We start from the raw sequence: 22,227 nt of genomic DNA, 5'->3' as shown, positions 1-22,227 counted from the left end.
CGGGAATTACCCAAAAAATTAAAAAAAAAAGTAAAATAAAAACCTCAAGAAATTTCCCCAAAAATAAAAAAAAATCCCGAAAAATTTTTTAAAATACCAGAAAATTCAAAAAAAATTCCCGAAAAATAAAAAAAAGCCTGAAAAAAAATCCAAAAAAATCCAAAAAAATCCTTTTAAAATGCCCAAATATTCCCAAAATATCCCCCAAAAATTCCCCCCAAAATCCCCAAATAGCCCCAAAAAAATCCCCAAATATTCCCCAAAAAATCTCCGAAAAATTCCCCCCCCAAAAAAAATCCCCCAAATTTTCCAAAAGAGTCCCCAAAAAATCCAAAAAGACAAATTTAAAAAGCCTGAAAACTTAAAATAAAATCCCAGAAATATTGCCGAAAAAAAAAAAAATCCCAAAAAATTCCCCAAAAAATAAAAAAAAAATCCTGAAAAATTCACAAAAAATTCCCAAAAAGAATCCTAAAAAATGCCCGAAAAATTCCCAAAAAATCCTTTAAAATTCCACAAAATATCCCAAAAAATGCCTGGAAAATTTAAAAAAAGAGTTCCCAAAAATATTCCAGAAAAAAAAATTCCCGAAAAAATTCCAAAAAAAATTCCCCAAAAAAATCCTTTAAAAATCCCCAAATATTCCCAAAAAATCCAAAAAAATCTCGAAAAATTAAAAAAAAAATTCCGAAAAATTCCCTGAAAAATTCCAAAAAAGAAAAAAAAGCCTGAAAAAATCCCCAAAAATCAAAAAAAAAAATCCCCCCCAAAAATATTAAAAAAAGTGTCGGGAATTAAAAAAAAATTAAAATCAAAAATTGAAATAAAAACCCTAAGAAATTCCCACAAAAATAAAAAATAATCCTGAAAAAATTTTTTAAAAATCCAAAAATATTCCCCAAAAAATCCCCAAATATTCCCAAAAATTTCCCGGAAAATTCCAGGAAATTTTTAAAAAATTTATCCCAGTTATCCCAGTTATCCCAGTTCAGTTATCCCAGTCCCTCCCAGTCCATCCCAGTTCCCTCCCAGTCCCTCCCAGTCCCTCCCAGTCCCTCCCATTCCCCTCCCAGTCCCTCCCAGTTCCCTCCCAGTCCATTCCCAGTCCCTCCCAGTCCCTCCCATTCCCCTCCCAGTCCCTCCCAGTCCCTCCCAGTCCCTCCCAGTTTGTCCCAGTCCCTCCCAGTCTCTCTCCCCGTTCCGGTCTCGTTCTCTATCGCGATCCCGCTCCGTTTCTGTCGCGATAGTCGCGATGAAAATTGTCATTTTCGGCGCCACCGGAAGGACCGGGCGGGTCACGCTGGGGCTGGCGCTGGAGCAGGGTAGGGGGGACCCCAAAATTGGGAACGGGGACCCCAAAATTGGGAACGGGGAAACCAAAATTTGGGTTGGGGACCCCAAAAATGGGGATGGGGAAACCAAAATTTGGGGTGGGGGCGTCAAGATTTGGGGTGGGGGCGTCAGAAATGGACACAGGGACCCCAAAATTCGGGTTAGGGACCACAAAATTGGGGAGGGGGGCGTCAAAATTTGGGGTGGGGATTCCAAAATTGGGGACGGGGACCCCAAAATTTGGGATTAGACCCCAAAAATGGGAATGGGGAAACCAAAAATTGGGGTGGGGGTGTCAAAATTGGAGGTGGGGGCACCAAAATTGGGGGTGGGGGAAGTCAAAATTGGGGTTGGGGACCCCAAAATTTTGGGTGAGGGCGTCAAAAATGGGACCAGAGACCCCAAAATTTGGAACAGGGACCCCAAAATTGGGGATGGGAACCCCAAAATTGGGGAAGGGGAAACCAAAATTGGGGTGGGGGCTCCAAAATTTGGGGTGGGGGCGTCAAAAATGGACACAGGGACCCCAAAAATGGGAACAGGGACCCCAAAAATTGAAGTTGGGACCCTAAAATTGGGGAGGGGACCCCAAAAATGGGGAAGGGGAAACCAAAATTTGGAACTGGGACCCCAAAATTTGGGGTGGGGACCCCAAAAATGGGAATGGGGAAACCAAAAATGGGGGTGGGATCCCAAAAATTGGGATGGGGGCATCAAAATTTGGGGTGGGGACCCCAAAATTTGGAACAGGGACCCCAAAAATGGAGAAGGGGAAACCAAAATTGGGGTTGGGGACCCCAAAATTTTGGGTGAGGGCGTCAAAAATGGGACCAGGGACCCCAAAAATGGGGAGGGGAAAGCAAAATTGGGATGGGGAAACCAAAATTTGGGATAGGGACCCCAAAAATGGGGATGGGGAAACCAAAATTTGGGGTGGGGGTGTCAAAATTTGGAACTGGGATCCCAAAAATGGGGATGGGGGCATCAAAATTTGGGGTGGGGGCACAAAAATGGGAATGGGGAAACCAAAATTTGGGGTGGGGGTGTCAAAAATGGACACAGGGACACCAAAATTGGAGATGGGGAAACCAAAATTTGGAACGGGGGCACCAAAATTGGGGATGGGGGCGTCAAAATTTGGGGAAGGGACCCCGAAATTGGGGTGGGGACCCCAAAAATGGGATGGGGGAAACCAAAATTTGGGGTGGGGGAGTCAAAAATGGGAACGGGGAAACCAAAATTGGGGTTGGGGTGTCAAAAATGGAAATGGGAAACCAAAATTTGGGATGGGGAAACCAAAATTTGAAACTGGGAGCCCAAAAATGGGGATGGAGGAGTCAAAATTTGGGGAGGGAACCCCAAAATTTGGGGTTGGGGGCGTCAAAAATGGGGTGGGGACCCCAAAAATGGACACAGGGACCCCAAAAATGGGAATGGGGATCTCAAAATTTGGGATTAGACCCCAAAAATGGGGTGGGGGAACCAAAATTGGGGTGGGGGTGTCAAAAATGGACACAGGGACCCCAAAATTTGGGGTGGGGGCGTCAAAATTTGGAACTGGGACCCCAAAAATGGGGATGGGGAAACCAAAATTTGGGGTGGGGAGGTCAAAATTTGGGAACGGAGGCATCAAAATTTGGGGTGGGGACCCCAAAAATTGAAGTTAGGACCCTAAAATTGGGGATGGGACCCCAAAATTTGGGAGCGGGGGCATCAAAATTTGGGGTGGGGGCGCCGAAATTTGGGGTGGGGATCCCAAAATGGAAATGGGGAAACCAAAATTTGGGGTGGGGATTCCAAAAATGGGGAAGGGACCCCGAAATTGGGGGTGGGGAAACCAAAATTGGGGCGGGGGTGTCAAAATTTGGGGTGGGGGGCATCAAAAATGGGGGGGGGGGGAACCACAATTGGGGTTGGGGAGCCCAAAAATGGGGAAGGGGGCTTCAAAATTTGGGATGGGACCCCAAAATTTGGGGTGGGGGCGTCAAAATTTGGGATGGGGACCCAAAAAATGGACACGGGGACCCCAAAATTGGGGTTGGGGTGTCAAAAATGGGAATGGGAAACCAAAATTGGGGTGGGGGCTCCAAAATTTGAAACTGGGAGCGCAAAAATGGGGATGGGGACCCAAAATTTGGAACTAGGACCCCAAAATTCAGGGTGGGGAACCCAAAATTTGGGGTGGGGGGCGTCAAAATTTGGGATTAGACCCCAAAATTTGGGGTGGGGGGCGTCAAAATTTGGGATTAGACCCCAAAATTTGGGGTGGGGGGCGTCAAAATTTGGGATTAGACCCCAAAATTTGGAGTGGGGGGCGTCAAAATTTGGAACAGGGACCTCAAAATTGGGGAAGGGGAAACCAAAATTTGGGGTGGGGAGGTCAAAATTTGGGGTGGGGGCGTCAAAAATGGGGAGGGGGACCCCAAAATTTGGGGTGGGGGTGTCAAAAATGGACACAGGGACCCCAAAATTTGGGATTAGACCCCAAAAATGGGAGCGGGGACCACAAAATTTGGGGTGGGGGCGTCAAAATTTGGGGCGGGGACCCCAAATTTGGGGATGGGGAAACCAAAATTGGGGTTGGGGAGCCCAAAATTTGGAACAGGGACCCCAAAATTGGGGATGGGGACCCCCAAAAATTCCCCCAAAAATTAAAAAAAAAAAACAATCCAAGAAATTCTCCAAAAAAAAATCCCCCAAAAAAAATAAAAATTTTGGGGTTTTCTGGGAATTTTTTGGGGTTCCTGAGGTTTGGGGTCTCAGAAATTTGGAATAATTTGAAATTTTGGGGGAATTTTGGAGATTTTGGGGTTCCCTGAGAATTTAAAAAATTTTGGGGTCTCAGGAATTTTGGAATAATTTGAAATTTGGGGAAATTTTGGAGATTTTGGGGTTCCCTAAAAATTTAAAAAATTTTGGGGTCTTAGAAATTTGGAATAATTTGAAATTTAAATTAAATTTCAATTAATTAAATTAAATTTAATTTAAATTTAAATTAATTAAATTTAAATTAAATTAAATTAAATTAAAATTAAATTTCAATTTAAATTTGGGGGAAATTTTGAAACTTTTGGGGCCCCCAAGGAATTTTTGGGTGTTGATAAATTTTATCTGGGGGTGCAGGGGAAGGTTTGGGGTGGTTGATAAAAACCTGGGTGGGGCTGGGAGGGAATTTTGGGTTTTTTTGGGGGGTTCTGATAAAACTCAGGGGGTTTTTTTGGGGATTTTGGGGAAAATTTTGGGTTTTTTGGGGTTTTTTTGGGGGGATTTAATAAAATCCTGGAGGTTTGGGGGGGATTTTGGGGGAATTTTGGGGGATTTTGGATGGATTTGAGGATTTTTTGGGGATTTTGGGGGCTCTGATAAAGTTCAGGAGGTTTTTTGGGGATTTTTGGGGGATTTTTGGGGGATTTGGGGATTTTGGGGGGGCTGATAAAGTCCTGGGTGGTTTTTTGGGGTTTTTGGGGGGGATTTGAGGGGATTTTGGGGATTTTTTGGGGGGTTCTGCAAAAGTCCTGGGGATTTTTTTGGGGGGGTTGGGGGAATTTTTTGGGGATTTTGGGGGGATTTGATGATTTTTTGGGGAATTTTGGGGGGCTCTGATAAATTCCTGGGGATTTTTTGGGGATTTTTTTGGGATTTTTTTGGGATTTTTTTGGGATTTTTGGGGATTTTGGGGGGGATTTGAGGATTTTTGGGGGGATTTTGGAGGGCTCTGAAAAAGTCCTGGGAGTTTTTTTGGGGATTTTGGGGGCATTTTGGGGGATTTGGGGATCCTGGGGGTCTCAGGGTGGTCCTAGGGGGTCTCTGTAGGTTCCTGGGGGGTCTTGGGGGGCTCTGGGACATTTTGGGGGGGTCCAGGGGGTCTCTGGGTGTCCCTGGGTGGTTCCTGGGGGGTCTCTGGGGGTCCTGGGGATCCCCTGGGACATTTTGGGGCTGTCTCTGGGGTCTCAGGGTGGGTCTGGGACATTTTGGGGGTCTCAGGGTGGTCCCAGGGGGTCCTGGGGGTCTCTGGGGGGGTCTCAGGGGTGCCCTGGGGGTCTCTGGGGGTCTCAGGGACATTTTGGGGAGGTCCCAGGTGTCCCTGGGTGGTCTCAGGTGTCCCCTGGGGGTCCCTGGGGGTCTCTGGGGGTTCCTGGGGGGATCCTGGGGGGTGTCTGGGACATTTGGGGGGGTCTCTGGGGGTCTCTGGGGGTCTCTGGGACATTTTGAGGGGTCTCTGGGTGGTCCTGGGGGGTCCTGGGGGTCTCTGTGGGTTCCTGGGGGGGTCTCAGGGGTGCCCTGGGGGTCTCTGGAGGGGTCTCTGGGTGGTTCCAGGGGGTCTCAGGGGTCTCTGGGGTCTCTGGGGGGGTCTCAGGGTGGGTCTGGGACATTTTGGGGGGTCTCTGGGGGGGTCTCTGGGTGTTCCTGGGGGTCTCAGGTGTCCCCTGGGGGGTCCCTGGGTGGGTCTGGGGGGGTCTCAGGGTCATCCCAGGGGGGTCTTGGGGGGCTCTGGGACATTTTGGGGGGGTCTCTGGGTGGGTCCCGAGGGTCTCAGGGGTCTCTGGGTGGTTCTGGGGGATCCTGGGTGTCCCCTGGGGGTCTCTGGGACATTTTGGGGGTCCCTGGGGGGGTCTCAGGGGCCTCTGGGTGTTTCTGGGAGGTTCCTGGGGGCGTTCCTGGGGGGTCCCAGGGGTTCTTGGGGGGGTCTGGGACATTTTGGGGGTCCCTGGGGGGTCTCTGGAGGGGTCTGGGACATTTTGGGGGTCCTGGGGGGTTCCTGGGGGGGTCCTGGGGGGGTCTCAGGGATCCCCTGGGGGGGTCTCTGGGGTCTCTGGGTGATCCTGGGGGTCTCAGGGTGGTCCCAGGGGGGGTCTCAGGTGTCCCCTGGGGGTCTCTGGGTGGGTCTGGGGGTTCCTGGGGGGTCTCAGGGTGGTCCCAGGGGGTCCTGGGGGGTTCCTGGGGGGTCTCAGGGATCTCCTGGGGGTCTCTGGGACATTTGGGGGGGATCCCGGGGGTCTCTGGGGGGTCTCAAGGATCTCTGGGTGGTTCCAGGGAGTCCCTGGGGGGGTCTGGGACATTTTGGGGATCCCTGGGGGGGTCTCAGGGGTCTCTGGGGGGGTCTCTGGGTGTTCCTGGGGGTCTCAGGTGTCCCCTGGGGGTCTCTGGGTGGGTCTGGGGGGGTCTCAGGGTCATCCCAGGGGGGTCTTGGGGGGCTCTGGGACATTTTGGGGGGGTCTCTGGGTGGGTCCCGAGGGTCTCAGGGATCCCCTGGGGGTCTCTGGGTGGTCCCAGAGGGTCCTGGAGGGATCTCTGGTGTCCCCTGGGGGGATCCTGGGGGTCTCTGGGACATTTTGGGGGTCCCTGGGGGGGTCTCTGGGTGGTCCTGGGACATCTTGGGGGGGTCTCAGGGGGTCTCTGGGGAGGTCCTGGGGGGTCTTGGGGGTCTCTGGGACATTTTGAAGGGGTCTCAGGGGTCCCTGGGTGGTTCCTGGGGGGGTCTCTGGGTGGGTCTGAGACATTTTGGGGGTCCCTGGGGGGGGTCCCAGGTGTCCCTGGGTGGTCCTGGGGGGGTCTCAGGTGTCCCCTGGGGGTCTCTGGGTGGGTCTGAGACATTTTGGGGGGGTCTCTGGGTGTCCCCAGGGGGGTCTTTGGGACATTTTGGGGGTTCCTGGAGGGGTCTCTGGGGGTCTCAGGGGTCTCTGGGTGTTCCTGGGACATTTTGGGGGTCCCTGGGGTGGTCCCAGGGGGCTCTGGGTGTCCCCTGAGGGTTCCTGGAGGGGTCTCTGGGTGGGTCTGGGACATTTTGGGGATCCCTGGGGGGTCTCAGGTGTCCCCTGGGGGTCCCTGGAACATTCTGGGGTCTCTCAGGGGGTCTCACCCCCTCCCTGACCCCTCCCCTCCCCCCCAGGGTTCGAGGTCACCGTCCTGGTCCGGGACCCCTCCCGGCTGCCCCCCGGCCCCTCCCCCGCCCGGGTGTTGATTGGGGACGCTCGGGACCCCCAGGCCGTGAGCGAGGCCGTGAAGGGACAGGAGGGGGTGGTGGTGCTGCTGGGGACAGGAAATGACCTCAGTGAGGGGCTCACCCCTCCCCCACCCGGACTGACCCCTCCCCAATCCACACTGACCCCTCCCCCACCCACCCCATTGACCTTTGACCCCATTTAGGGACCCTGACCTCACCCCAGTGACCTTTGACCCCATTTTGCCCCTCCCCCACCCCTCCCCGTGACCTTTGACCCTGTTTGGCCCCTCCCCCACCCTGTGTGGCCCCTCCCCATGACCTTTGACCCCGCCTGGCCCCTCCCCGTGACCTTTGCCCCCTGTTGTCCCCTCCCCCATGACCTTGGACCCCATCTGGCCCCTCCCCTGTGACCTTTGACCCCATTTTCCCCCTCCCCGTGACCTTTGCCCCCTGTTGTCCCCTCCCCATGACCTTTGCCCCCATTTTCCCCTCCCCTGTGACCTTTGACCCCATCTGACCCCTCCCCGTTACCTTTGACCTCTCTTTGTCCCTCCCCCATGACCTTTGCCCCCATTTTGCCCCTCCCCGTGACCTTTGCCCCCTGTTGGCCCCTCCCCATGACCTTTGACCCCGTTGTCCCCTCCCCCGTGACCTTTGCCCCCTGTTGTCCCCTCCCCGTGATCTTTGACCCCGTTGTCCCCTCTCATGACCTTTGACCCCGTTTTGCCCCTCCCCCGTGACCTTTGACCCCATTTTGCCCCTCCCCTCCTCCCCATGACCTTTGACCCCTGTTGTCCCCTCCCCATGACCTTTGGCCCCTCCCCCGTGACCTTTGCCCCCCATTTGCCCCTCCCCGTGACCTTTGCCCCCCGTTTTTTCCCCTCCCCTGTGACCTTTGCCCCCTCTTTGTCCCTCCCCCGTGACCTTTGACCCCATTTCCCCCTCCCCCGTGACCTTTGACCCCATTTTGCCCCTCCCCCGTGACCTTTGCCCCCTCTTTGTCCCTCCCCCATAACCTTTGACCCCCGTTGTCCCCTCCCCGTGACCTTTGCCCCCCCAGGCCCCACCACGGCCATGTCGGAGGGCACGCGGAACATCGTGGGGGCCATGAGGGAGCACGGCGTCCCCAAGGTGGTGGCGTGTCTGTCGGGTGAGGAACCACAGAAAATGACACAAAAATGACAAAAAACAGCCCAAAAAATATAAAAAAAAATTCCAAAAAATAACTCAAAAAATTCCCAAAAAATTCTCAAAAATTTCGCAAAAAATCCGAAAAAAAGTCGCAAAAATTTCACAAAAAATCTGAAAAAAAATCCAAAAAAATTCTAAAAATAACTCCAAAAATTCCCAAAAAATCACAAAAAAATTCAAAAAAAATTTGCAAAAATTTCACAAAAAATCCGAAAAAAAATCCCAAAAAAATTTTTAAAAATCCCCAAAAAAATCACAAAAAAATCCCAAAAAATTGCCAAAAATTATCCTAAAAACGCTCAAAAAATCATCCCAAAATCCCCAAAAATCCCTCCTAAAATTAAAAAAAATTTCCAAAACTATTCCAAAAAAATTCCAAATAACTCCCCAAAATTGTCCTAAAAACACTCCAAAAAAACTCCAGAAATTCACAAAAAATAAAAAAAAAAATCCCCAAAATTACCCTAAAACCACTTCAAAAATCCTCCAAAAAATCCTCCAAAAATTTAAAAAAATCCCCCAAAAAATCCCAAAAAATCCCCAAGAAATCCCCCAAAAATTCCCAAAAAGTTCCAAAAAAATCCCCCCAAAATTAAAAAAAAAATCCCCCCAAAAATGAAAAAAATCACAAAAAAATCACAAAAAAATCCCCCCAAAAATCCCCCCAAAAATTCAAAAAAATTTCCAAAAAATTCCCGAAAAATTTTAAAAAATGAAAAAAAAAAATCACAAAAAATCCAAATAAAATCAAAAAAAATCCCCTAAAAATCCCCAAAAATTTTTAAACAAATCCCCCAAAATCCCCCCAAAAAGATCAAAAAAATCCCCAAAAATGCCCCCAAAAATTCTTTAAAAATTCCAAAAAATTTCCAAAAAATCCCAAAAAATTTCCTTAAAAAGTCCCCCAATAATGAAAAAAAATCACAAAAAAATTCCCAAAAAATCCCCCCAAAATTAAAAAACAATCACAAAAAATTTGCAAGAATCCCCCCAAAATTAAAAACTAAAATCCCCCAAAAAATGAAAAAAAATCCCCCCAAAAATGAAAAATAATCCCAAAAAAATCCCAAAAAAATCCCCAAAAAATCACAAAAAAATCCCAAAAAATCCCCAAAAATTCCCCTAAAATTCCAAAAAAATCCCCCCAAAAATCCCCAAAAAATTCTTTAAAAATTCCCAAAAACTCCCCACAAAAATAAAAAAAAAATTCGCAAAAAATCACCAAAAATTCCCCAAAAATCCCCAAACCCAGCCAAGGTGGTGGCGTGTCTGTCGGGTGAGAAATCCCAAAAAATGGCACAAAAAATGACAAAAAACAGCCCAAAAATTACTCAAAATATTAAAAAAAAATCACAAAAATTCCTCCAAAATTAAAAAAAAAATCCCCACAAAATGAAAAAAAAAATCACAAAAAATTCGTAAAAATTCCCCCAAAAATCCCCCAAAAATCCCAAAAAATTCCCAAAAAATTCCCAAAGAATAAAAACCAGAATCCCCAAAAATTCCTGAAAAAATTCAAAAAAATCCTGAAAAAATCCCCAAAAATTCCCAAAAAAATCTCAATAAAAATCCCCAAAATGTCCCCAAAAAATCTCAAAAAAAAAGCCAAGAAAATTCAAAAAAATCCCCCAAAAATCCCAAAAGAATAAAAAAATTCTCAAAAAATTCTCAAAAAATCCCCCAAAAATCCCCCAAAAAATCCCCCAAAAAAATCCCCCAAAAAATTTCAAAAACCTCAAAAAAATCCCAAAAAAATCCCAAAAAATCCCAAAAATTCCCTAAAAATCCGAAGAAAAATTTTAAAAAAATCCCCCAAAAATTCCGAAAAAATCTCAAAAAAACCCCCAAAAATCCCCAAAAAAATCCCCAAAAAATCTCAAAAAAAATCCCAAAAAAATCCCCAAAAATTTAAAAAAATCCAAAAAAATTTCCAAAAAATCACAAAAAATTCCTCAAAAATAACAAAAAAATCCCCAAGAAATCATCGAAATTTTTTTTTTAAATAAAAAAAATCCCAAAAAATCATCGAAAATTTTTTTTTAAATCCCCCCAAAAATTCCCAAAAAATCCTTGAAAAATCCCTCAAAATTCCCAAAAAATAAAAAAAAATCCCCCAAAAAATCCAAAAAAATCCCAAAAGAATCCCGAAAAATCCAAAAAAAAGCCCCCAAAAAATCCAAAAAAAATCAAAAAATTCCAAAAAAAATTTCAAAAAAATTCCCAAAAATTCCCTAAAAATCCATAGAAAAATTTAAAAAAATCCCCAAAAAATCTCCAAAAATCCAAATAAAATCCAAAAAAATTCCAAAAAAATTCCCCAAAAATCCCCAAAATCCCCCAAAAAATAACAAAAAAAATCACAAAAAAATCTCAAAAAAACCCAAAAAATTCCAAAAAAATACCAAAGAATTCCCAAATAATCCCCAATAAATCCCTAAAAATTAAAAAAAGTGCCCCAAAAAATCCCCCAAAAAATCTCAAAAAAATCCCAAAAAAATCCCCAAAAATCCCCAAAAATTCCCCAAAAATCACTCAAATAATCACAAAAAATTCCAAATAAAATAAAAAAAATCCCACCCCCAAAAAAAAAATCCCACCCAAAAAAAATCCAAAAAAATCCCAAAAATTCCCCAAAAAAGTCCCAAAAAAATTCCCAAAAATTCCCCTAAAAATTAAAAAAAAATTCCAAAATAATCCTCAAAAAAATCCCAAAAAATCCCAGAAAAATAAAAAAGAAAACCAAAAAAATTACGAAAAAAATTACAAAAAAATTACCAAAAAATAAAAAAGAATCCCCAAAAATGCCTGAAAAAATTCCAAAAAATTCCCGAAAATATCCCCAAAAATTCCCAGAAAAATCTCAAAAAAACCCCAAAAAATCCCAAAAAAATCCCAAAAAATTCCAGAAAATGCCCCGAAAAAGAAAAAAAATCCCCAAAAAATCTCAAAAAAATCCCCCAAAAAATTCCAAAAATTCCCCTCAAAAATCTAAAGAAAAATTTTTTAAAAATAAAAAAAAATTCCAAAAAAATCCCCAAAAAATTCCGAAAAAATCCAAATAAAATCAAAAAATATCCCCAAAAAATTCCCTAAAAAATCCCCAAAAATTCAACCAAAATCCCGCAAAAATTCCCCAAAAAATTTTTAAAAATTTTTTAAATCCCCCAAAAATAAAAAAAAATCCCCCCAAAAATAAAAAAAAATTTAAAAATCAAAAAAAAATTACCAAAAAATTCCCAAAAAATAAAAAACAAATCCCCAAAAATTCCTGAAAAAAATTCCAAAAAATTCCCAAAAATCCCCAAAAAATCTCAAAAAATCTCAAAAAAATCTCAAAAAAACCCCAAAAAATCCCCAAAAAATCCCCAAAAAATCCCCAAAAAATTAAAAAAAAAGCCAAAAGTTCCCTAAAAATCCAAAGAATTATCCCAAAAAATATCCCCAAAAAATCTCAAAAAAATCCCAGAAAATCCCCAAAAAAATCCCCAAAAATTTTTTTAAAAATTCCAAGGAAATTAAAAAAAATCCCAAAAAATCCCCAAAAAATCTCAAAAAAATTCCAAAAAAATAAAAAAAAAATCCTAAAAAATTCCTAAAAAATCCCAAAAAATTCCAAATAAAATCATTCAAAAAATCCAAAAAAATCTCCAAAAAATCCCCAAAAATCACTCCAAAAATCCCAAAAAATTCAAAAAAAAAATCCGAAAAAAATCCGAAAAAATCCCAAAAAAATCCCAAAAAAATTCCCAAAAATTCCCAAAAAATCCCAAAAATTCCCCCAAAAATAAAAATAATAAAAATAAAAATTTGATTTTTCAGCGTTCCTTTTATGGGACCCCGAGCGGGTCCCGCCCCGGCTCCGTGACGTCACCGCCGATCATTCCCGGATGGAGAAAATCCTGCGGGAGTCGGGGCTGAGCTGCGTGTTCGTGATGCCCCCGCACATCGCGGGTGAGGAAAATCCGCGAGGAAAATAGGGCAGAAAGTGGGGGAAGAAATGGGAAATTTGGGAAAAAAAATTGGGGGGGATTGGGGGAAAAATGAGGGAGAGAAAGAGGGAATTTGGGAAAAAATGGGGAAAAAAATGGGAGAAAAATTGAGAAAATTGGGAAAAAAATGAGGAAAAATTGGGGAAAAATGGGAGAAAAATGGGAGAAAAACTGGGGAAAATGGGGAATAAATGGGAGAAAAATCAGGGAAAAATTGGGGGGGAAATGGGAGAAAAATGGGGGGAAAACAGGGGAAAAATGGGAGAAAATCAGGGAAAAATTGGAAAAAAAATTGAGGGAAATAAAGGGAGGAAATGGGAAAAAATGGGGGGAAAAACGGGGGAATTTGGGAAAAAAAATTGGGGAAAATTGGGGAAAATTGAGGGAAATAAAGGGGAAAATGGAGAAAAAATAGGGGGAAAAATCAGGGAAAAAAAAGAGGGGGAATGGGAGAAAAACAGGGGAAAAATGAGAGAAAAACAGAAAAAAAATGGGAGAAAAAATGAGACAAAAAATGGTAGAAAATCAGGGAAAAATTGGAGAAAAATGGGAGAAAATGGGAGAAAAATCAGGGAAAATTTGGAGAAAAATGAGGAAAAAATAGGAGAAAAATGGGAGAAAAATGGGCCAAAAAATGGGAGAAAAATCAGGGGAAAATGGGAGAGAAACTGGAGAAAAATGAGAGTAAAATGAGGAAAAATAGCAGAAAATCAGGGGAAAATGGGATAAAAATCAGGGGAAAATGGGAAAAAATAGGAGAAAAACAGTAAAAAATGGGAGAAAAATGAGGGGGAAATGGGAGAAAATCAGGGAAAAAATGGGAGAAAAATGGTATAAAAATGGGGAAAATCAGGGTAAAATGGGAGAAAAATGGCAGAAAATCAGGGAAAAATGGGAGGGAAATTAGGAAAAATGAGAGAAAACCGGAGAAAAAAATTGAGGAAAAATGGGAGAAAAATGAGAAAAAAATGAGAAAAAAATAGCAGAAAATCAGAAAAAAATGGCAAAACACCAGGAAAAAATTTTAGAAAAACCAGAAAAAAAATTTAAAAATAGGAAAAAAACCTAAAAACAGAAAAAAATCTCATTTTTTTGGCAGTGGAGAAGCCGCTGACCGGCGACTACGAGGTGTCCGTGGGGCGCCCCGGGGGCCCGGGGGCGTCGCGGCAAATCTCGGCCGCGGATCTGGGGCATTTCCTGCTGCGCTGCCTCCGCTGCGACGACTTCGATGGCAAAAATATCTACGTCAGCAGGCACTACCCGGAGTAGGGACCCACTGGGATCTGCTGGGATCTGCTGGGATTTACTGGGAGTTACTGGGAGTTACTGGGAGTTACTGGGAGTTACTGGGGTGGGATCTGGGGCATTTCCTGCTGCGCTGCCTCCGCTGCGACGACTTCGACGGCAAAAATATCTATGTCAGCAGGCACTACCCGGAGTAGGGATCCACTGAGATCTGCTGGGATCCACTGGGAGTTACTGGGAGTCACTGGGATTTACTGGGATCCACGGGGGTTTATTGGGAGTTACTGGGATTTACTGGGGTGGGATCTGGTCGTGGTATCCATACTGGGAATCCACCCTGGGATCCACTGGGATTTACTGGGATTTACTGGGATCTACTGGGATTTACTGGGAGTTACTGGGAGTTACTGGGATTTACTGGGGTGGGATTTGGGGATGTTATCACATCATGGGATCCACTCTGGAATCCACAGATGGGATCTGGTCATGGGATCCGTCCTGGGAATCCATCCCCGGGATCCACTGGGATTTACTGGGATTTACTGGGATCCACTGGGAATTACTGAGGTGGGAGCTGGGGGTGAGATCTGGGGGTGTGATCCTGTCATGGGATCCACAGATGGGATCTGGTAATGGGATCCATACTGGGAATCCACCCTGGGATCCACTGGGATTTACTGGGAGTTACTGGGATTTACTGGGATTTACTGGGATTTGCTGGGGTGGGATCTGGGGGTGTGATCCCATAGGGGGATCCACTCCGGGATCCACAGGTGGGATCTGGTTATGGTATCCATACTGGGAATCCACCCTGGGATCCACTGGTATTTACTGGGATTTACTGGGATCTACTGGGATTTACTGGGGTGGGATCTGGGGGTGATATCCTGTCCTGGGATCCACTCTGGGATCCACAGGTGGGATCTGGGGGTGGGATCCATCATGAGAATCCACACCCGGGGTCCACTGGGATTTACTGGGATCCACTTGGATTCACTGGGATTTACTGGGATTTACTGGGAGTTACTGGGATTTACTGGGATTTACTGGGGTGGGATTTGGGGGTGAGATCTGGGGATGTGATCCTGTCCTGGGATCCACAAATGGGATCTGGTGATGGGATCCATCCTGGGAATTGACCCCCGGGATCCACCTGGGATCCACTGGGATTTACTGGGATCTACTGTGGTTTACTGGGATTTACTGGGATCTACTGTGGTTTACTGGGATTTACTGGGATCTAGTGGGATCCACTGGAATCTACTGGGGTTTATTGGGGTGGGATCTGGGGATGGGATCCAGGGATGGGATCCACTCTGGGATCCACAGATGTGATCTGGTGGTGGGATCTATCCTGGGAATCCGTCCGAGGATCCACCTGGGATCCACTGGAATTTACTGGGATTTACTGGGGTTTGCTGGGATTTACTGGGATTTACTGGGGTGGGATCTGGGGATGGGATCCAGGGATGGGATCCTGGCACAGGATCCACCAGGGATATGGGGATGGAATCCACTCTGGGAATCCACCCCCAGGATCCACCTGGGATCCACTGGGATTTACTGGGATTTGCTGGGATTTACTGGGATTTACTGGGATTTACTGGGGTGGGATCTGGGGGTGTGATCCCGTCGTGGGATCCACTCTGGGATCCACGGGTGGGATCTGGTCATTGTATCCATACTGGGAATCCACCTGGGATCCACTGGGATTTACTGGGAGTTACTGGGATCTACTGGGATTTACTGGGATCTACTGGGATTTACTGGGAGTTACTGGGAGCTACTGGGAGTTACTGGGATTTACTGGGGTGGGATCTGGGGGTGAGATCTGGGGATGTGATCCTGTCCTGGGATCTGCTCTGGGATCCACAGATGGGATCTGGTCATGGGATCCATCCTGGGGATCTGGGATCCAGTGGGATCTGTTGGTATTTACTGGGATCCACTGGGATTTACTGGGGTGGGATCTGGGGGTGGGATCCTGTCATGAGATCCACAGGTGGGATCTGGTCATGGGATCCATCCTGGGAATCCATCCCCAGTATCCACCTGGGATCCACTGGGGTTTGCTGGGATTTACTGGGATTTACTGGGATCCACTAGCATGGGATCTGGGGATGAGATCCGGGCACAGGACCCTGGTACAGGATCCACAAGGGATATGAGGATGGCATCCACCCCTGGGATCCACTCTGGGATCCAGTGACAGGATCCACCCCAGGAACCTTTTGGGATCCTCCTCACCCCCCACCCCTGGATCCCCCCTGGGATCCCCCATGGGATCTGGGGATGAGATCTGGGGAGTGGATCTGGTCACAGGACCCAGGATCCACCCCCTGGGATCCACCCTTGGATCCAAGGATGGGATCCACCCCCAAGATCTACCTCTGGTATCTGGTGATGGGATCTGCCAGGATTGGCACCGGGGATTTGGGGTTTCCTTGGGTTTGGCACCCTGGGATGATGGCAGGGATTTGAGGGATCCAGTCCCGGGATTATTCAAAAGATCTGAGGATCCACCCTTGGGATGATCTCAGGGATTTGAAGGATCCATTCCTGGGATGATCTCAGGGATTTGAGGGATCAATTCCCAGGATGATCCAAGCAATTTGGGGGATCCAGCCTCAGAATCATTCCGAGGATTTGAGGATCCCTTGGGATTTGCATCCTGGGATCATCCCAGGGACTGAGGGATTCAGTCCCAGGATTATTCCAAGGATTTGGGATCCATCCATGGGGTGATCCCAGAGATTGAGGGATCCAGTCCTGGAATCATCCCAGGAGTTTTGGGGATCCCTTGGGATTCACAGCCTGGGATGATCCCAGAGTTTGGGGGATTCTTTGGGATCATCCCAGGCATTGAGGGATCCAGTCCTGGGATCATCCCAGGGGTTTTGGGGATCCCTTGGGATTCACAGACTGGGATTATCCCAAGGATTTGGGGGTCCACCCCAGGGATGATCCCAAGAATTGGGGTCCCCCATTCCCAAGGAGATGAAATCCATGTTTGTCCCGGCCTGGAGCTCATTTGTGGGGTCAGGAGCGTTTGGGGGGGTCTGGGGAGATTTTGGGGGGGTCCTGGGAGGGTTTTTGGGGAGTCTGGGGAGATTTAGGGGGTGTCCTTGGAGGGTTTTTGGGGGAGTTTGGGGAGGATTTGAGGGGTCCTGAGGGGATTTTGGGGGATCCTGGGGTGGTTTGGGGAGTGTTTGGGGGGTCCTGGGGGGTTTCGAGGGGTCCTGGGTGGATTTTGGGGGGGGTCCTGAGGGTATTTTGGGGGTTCCCGGGGGGATTTTGGGGGGTCCTGAGGGTATTTTGGGGGTTCCCGGGGGGATTTTGGGGGTTCCCTGCTCCGGAGCCCCCGCAGGGCGCGCCCTGTATGCAAATGAACCCGCGCTCTATGCAAATGAACTCGCGCTCTATGCAAATGAGGGCAGTCACGCCCCCGTACCCCCGTATGCAAATAAAGCTCTCCTCCCTCTCCTCTGATTGGCTGCGCCATCGCTCTGGGCGGGGCTAGGAACGAGCGATTCTGATTGGCGGCACGCGGCGCTGCCGTGGCCGCTGATTGGTCCAGACGCAGCCGTATGCAAATGAAGGGGCTGAGGGAGCGGGGCCTCCCAGTTTGAGCGGGGTGGTCCCAGTTTAAAGAGAAGCCCCAGTTTGAGGGGGGGGGGATTCCCAGTTTGAAGGGCGGTGAATCCCAGTTTGGGGGGGGGTGAATCCCAGTTTGGGGGGGGTGAATCCCATTTTGGGGGCGATTCTCAGTTTGGGGGCGTCCAAGTGTTTTAAGGGGGTCTCAGTTTGGGGGGTCCCAGTGTTTTAAGGGGGTCTCAGTTTGGGGGGGGGGTCCCATTTTGGAGAGGCCCGGTTTGGGGCAGTCCCAGTATAAAAAGGGGGTCCCAGTTTGAGGAGGAGGAGGATTCCCAGTTTGGAGAGAGGGGATTCCCAGTTTGGGGGGGGGATCCCATCTTTGGGATGGTCCCGCTTTGAAGCGGAGATCGCCACTTTGGGAGCTCCCAGTTTACAAAGCTGCCGCCAGTTTGGGGGAATCCCCAGTTTGGACTCTCCCCACTATTGGGAGCGCCCCAATTTCCCAGCAGCACCCCCAGTTTAACGCCAGGACACCCCCAAATTCCCGCCATCCCCCCCAAAAAAACGGGTCCTGCGCCTTTAAGACGCTCCCCCCTCACCGCCAAACCTCCAGCGCCCCCTAGCGGCCCGGAGGTCTTCCCGCCTTTTCCCAAGCCCCGCCCCTCCACTTCGGCCGCGCTCGGGCCGCGCTCGGGCCTTTCCGCCGGTGCGGAGTGGAGGGGGGGGGGTCTCATTGGCCGGTGCGCTCGCGCCGCCCCCCCTCATTGGCCGCAGCGCTCGCGCCGCTTCCGCCTCGCCCCCCCATTGGCCGCAGCGCTCGCGCCGCCGGTGAGTGACACCCGCCCCCCCCCCGCGTCCCCTCAGACCCCCGCCGGGCGCGGGGGCGGCCGGGAGGGGGAACCCGCTGCTGCCGCCGCTTCCGCCGCTCACGGGTAAGGCCCGGTTTTACGGCCTGGAGAGGGGAATTCAGGCCTTAAATAAAGGGAGGGAGGGCGCGAGGAGGCCCCGGAACCGTCGGGAATCGCCCTCGGGGGTTTCTTTGGCGGTGTCCGGCGGGCGCTGCCGGGAGTTGTAGTTCTGAGGGGGGAGAGCCCCTGAGGGAGGGGAGGGGCGCGCCGGGGTTGTTTGGAGGGGGAAATTTGGGATTTTGGGGCTCCCTGAAGGGGTTTGGGGTTCCTGAGGGGGGAAAATTTGGGATTTAGGGGGAATTTGGGGTTCCTGAGGGGATTTAGGTTTGGGTTTTGAGGGGGAATGAGATTTAGGGGGATTTGGGATCGCTGAGGGGATTTGGGATCCCTGAGGGGCTCCGGGGCTGTGTTGAGAGGAAAATTTTTATTTTTATTTTTTTCGGTGTTTGGGGTTCCAGGAGTGTTTTGAGAGGAAAATTTTTATTTTATTTTCGGAATTTGGGGTTTGTGAAGGGATTTAGGGGTGGGTTTTGAGGGGGAAATGAGATTTAGGGGGATTTGGGATCGCTGAGGGGATTTGGGATCCCTGAGGGGTTCCAGGGGTGTTTTGAGAGGAAAATGTTTATTTTTATTTTTTTTTCGGTGTTTGGGGTTCCAGGGATGTTTTGAGAGGAGAATTTTGATTTTTTTTCCCGAAATTTGGGGGTTGTGAGGGGATTTAGGGTTGTGTTTTGAGGGAAAAAATGTGATTTTTTTGGGAAAATTTAGAATTTCTGAGGGATTTGAGATCCCTGAGGGGTTCCGGGGCTGTGTTGAGAGGAAAATTTTTATTTGATTTTTTTCCCGGTATTTGGGGTTCCAGGGGTGTTTTGAGAGGAGAATTTTGATTTTTTTTCCCGAAATTTGGGGGTTGTGAGGGGATTTAGGGTTGTGTTTTGAGGAAAAAAAAGTGATTTTTTTTTGGAAAATTTAGAATTTCTGGGGGATTTGGAGTCCCTGAGGGGATTTGGGGTTGGGTTTTGATGGGGAAATTTTTGATTTTGAGGGAATTTTGGTTTCCTGAGGGGTTCTGGGGTTGGATTTTGAGGGAAAAATTTTGATTTTGAGAGGAATTTGGGGTCCCTGAGAGGATTTAGGGTTTAATTTTGAGGGATAAAATTTAATTTTGTGGGGAATTTGGGGTTTGTGAGGGGATTTAGGGTTGTGTTTTGAGGAAAAAAAATGTGATTTTTTGGGAAAATTTAGAATTTCTGGGGTGATTTGGAGTCCCTGAGTGTATTTAGAGTTCAATTTTGAAGGAAAAAATTTAATTTTGGAGGAATTTGGGATTTCTGAGTGGATTTGGGGTTGGACTTTGAGGGAAAAAATTTAATTTTGGGGGAATTTGTGGTTTCTGAAGGGAGTTTGGTTTGGATTTTGAGGGAAAAATTGTGAATTTGGGGGAATTTGGAATTTCTGAGGGAATTTGGAGTCTCTGAGGGGATTTAGGGTTCAATTTTGAGGGAAAAATTTTAATTTTGGGGGAATTCTGGGTTTCTGAGTGGCTCTGGGGTTGGATTTTTCCATAGATTTGGTGTAAAATCCCCTTAAAATGCCATGCAAATTATTTAATTATTCCTCTAATTAATTATTTTAATTAATAAGCTAATTAATATTTATTTTTCTCCCCTCCCCCAGTGCTCAGCAGGGCTGAAACCACCCAAAAATCACCCAAATTTCCCCTAAAAATCACCCAAATCCTTCAAAACTCCCCCAAAATCCCAAAAACCAAACCAGATCCCCTAAAATTCAAAATATCCCCAAAAACCATCCCAGAAATTCCAAAAATTCCCCCCAAAATCCCAAAACCATCCCAAAAAATCCACCAAAATCCCAAAACTCCCCCAAAAATCTCCTCAAAAATCCCCAAAATTCCCCAAAACCATCCCAGAAATTACAACATTCCCCAAAATCCCCCAAAATTCAAAAATTTCCCCAAAATTCTCCCAAAATCCCACCCCAAAACCCAAAAATTCCCCCTAAAATTAACCCAAGAATCCCCTAAAAATCCCATTAATTAACCCTCCCCTAATTACCCCCCTAATTAACCCCCCAATTATGCAAATGAGCCCCAGCTGATTTTTGGGGTCTCTTTTCCTTTTCCCCCCCAAAATTCCCCCTCCAGGGTCCCTCCTTAATGAGTCCGTAATTAATTAACCCATAATTAATTAATTCCTCATTAATGAGTCCCTAATAAGCAGCCCTTCATTAATGAATCCCTAATTAATGAGTCCCTCATTAATTAATCCATCATTAATGAATCCCTAATGATGAGTCCCTCATTAATGAATGAATCCCTCACTAATAAATCCCTCATTAATTAATCCCTAATTAATGAGTTCCTCATCAATTAGACCCGTACTAATCAGTCCCTCATTAATGAGTCCCTAATAATGACCCCCTAATTAATTAATCCCTCATTGGTGGATCTCTAATTAATGAATCCCTCATTAATGAATCTGTAATTAATGACTTCCTCATTAATGAATCCCTAATAATGAGCCCCTAATTAATGAATCCCTCATTAATGAGTCCCTCATTAATTAATCCATCATTAATGAATCCCTAATTAATGAGTTCCTCATCAATGGGACCCTAATTAATGAATCACTCATTAATGAGACTCTTATTAATGAATCCCTCATTGATGAATCTCTAATTAATGAGTCCCTCATTAATGAGTCCCTAATAATCAGCCCCTAATTAATTAATTCCTCATTAATGAATCCTCATTAATGAATTCCTCAATAATGAATCCCTAATTAATGAATCCCTTAATAATGAGTGAGTCCCTCATTAGTGAGTCCCTAATTATTGAATCCCTCATTAACAAATCCCTCATTAATGGTTCCCTAATTAATGAACCCCTAATTAACAAATCCCTCATTAATGAATCCCTTAACGAGCCCCTGGCCTGACCCAGTTACAGGAGGAGCCCCTGGGGAATTTTCCTGATTTTTGGGGAATTTTGGGGGAATTTTTTGGTTTTTTTGGGATTTAATTTGTTTTTTTCAAGTTCATCAAGCTGGAATTCTGGGAGATTTGGGAATGTTAATTAAACTTTGGGTTAATTAGTGTTAATTAGGGCGGCGACATCGGATAAAACCGCGGCCGGGCTTGGATTTATCCTGATTTTTTTCCATTTTCTTCCCATTTTTTCCCCATTTTTATTAATTAGGATTATCCCCCATTAACCCCTCATTAATTAATCACTGATTTTAAAACCCCTAATTAATTAATTAATCACTGATTTAACAACCCCTAATTAATTAATTCCTTCATTTCTGCTCTATTTGGGCTCGTTTTTCTTCCATTCCCATTTTTTTGGTGTTTTTATCCCCCAAAGAAAAAAAAATTTGGAATTTTTGGGGAATAATTAAAGCTCATTAAAAACCCGTTAAGTTTTAATTAGGACAAAGGGGAGGAGAAAGAGTGAAAAATTCTTTGGGTTCATTAAAAATCTTGGAGTTAATGATTAAATAATTTTTTTTTTTTTTTTCTCGAGTTTTCCTTAAAATTTCCAAATAAATTGTCAGAATTTTCCTGAAAATTCCCAATGTTGGGGTTACCTGAAATGTTACAATTTTCTTTAAAATTCCCAAAAAAAAGTCAGAATTTTCCTTAAAATTCCTGATTTTGGGGCTTCCAAAAATCCCCTGGAATTTTTTAGTTTTATTTCCATGAAAATTCCTAAAATTTCCTGGAATTTTTACATTTATTTCCATGAAAATTCCTCAGGAAAATCTTGGAATTGCTGCATTTAATTCCATGAAAATTCCCAGAAATTCTCTGGAATTTGTGGATTTTTTTCCATGAAAATTCCCAAAAATCCCCTGGAAATTTTTAGATTTATTTCCATGAAAATTCTGCAAAATTTCCTGAAATTTTTTAGATTTATTTCCATGAAAATTCCCAAAAATTTCCTGAAATTTTTTAGATTTATTTCCATGAAAATTCCTCAGGAAAATCTTGGAATTGCTGCATT

At 46.0% G+C, this 22,227-nt stretch overlaps 2 protein-coding genes across 2 annotated transcripts in view; both read left to right on the top strand.

Moving 5' to 3' along the window:
- The first annotated feature begins 1,158 nt into the window (after window positions 1-1,158).
- On the top strand, window positions 1,159-16,748 carry BLVRB (biliverdin reductase B). Its single transcript, XM_033083945.2, has 6 exons — window positions 1,159-1,322; window positions 7,223-7,384; window positions 8,337-8,426; window positions 12,287-12,418; window positions 13,556-13,641; window positions 13,815-16,748. The coding sequence occupies exons 1-6, from the start codon at window positions 1,253-1,255 to the stop codon at window positions 13,896-13,898; spliced, it is 624 nt and encodes a 207-aa protein (XP_032939836.1). The 5' UTR covers window positions 1,159-1,252; the 3' UTR covers window positions 13,899-16,748.
- SIPA1L3 (signal induced proliferation associated 1 like 3) overlaps window positions 15,809-22,227 on the top strand; it is a 54,290-nt gene continuing 47,871 nt past the window's right edge. Inside the window, exon 1 of the mRNA XM_033083871.1 lies at window positions 15,809-15,845. Coding sequence (XP_032939762.1) covers window positions 15,809-15,845 — 37 coding nt within the window. The remainder of the gene's footprint in view (window positions 15,846-22,227) is intronic.

The sequence above is a fragment of the Catharus ustulatus genome, chromosome 34 (assembly GCF_009819885.2).
Source record: "Catharus ustulatus isolate bCatUst1 chromosome 34, bCatUst1.pri.v2, whole genome shotgun sequence".
NCBI classification, from domain to species: Eukaryota; Metazoa; Chordata; class Aves; order Passeriformes; family Turdidae; genus Catharus; species Catharus ustulatus.
Note: the sequence above shows the minus strand (reverse complement) of the source record. Positions and strands in the feature narration are given on the sequence as shown.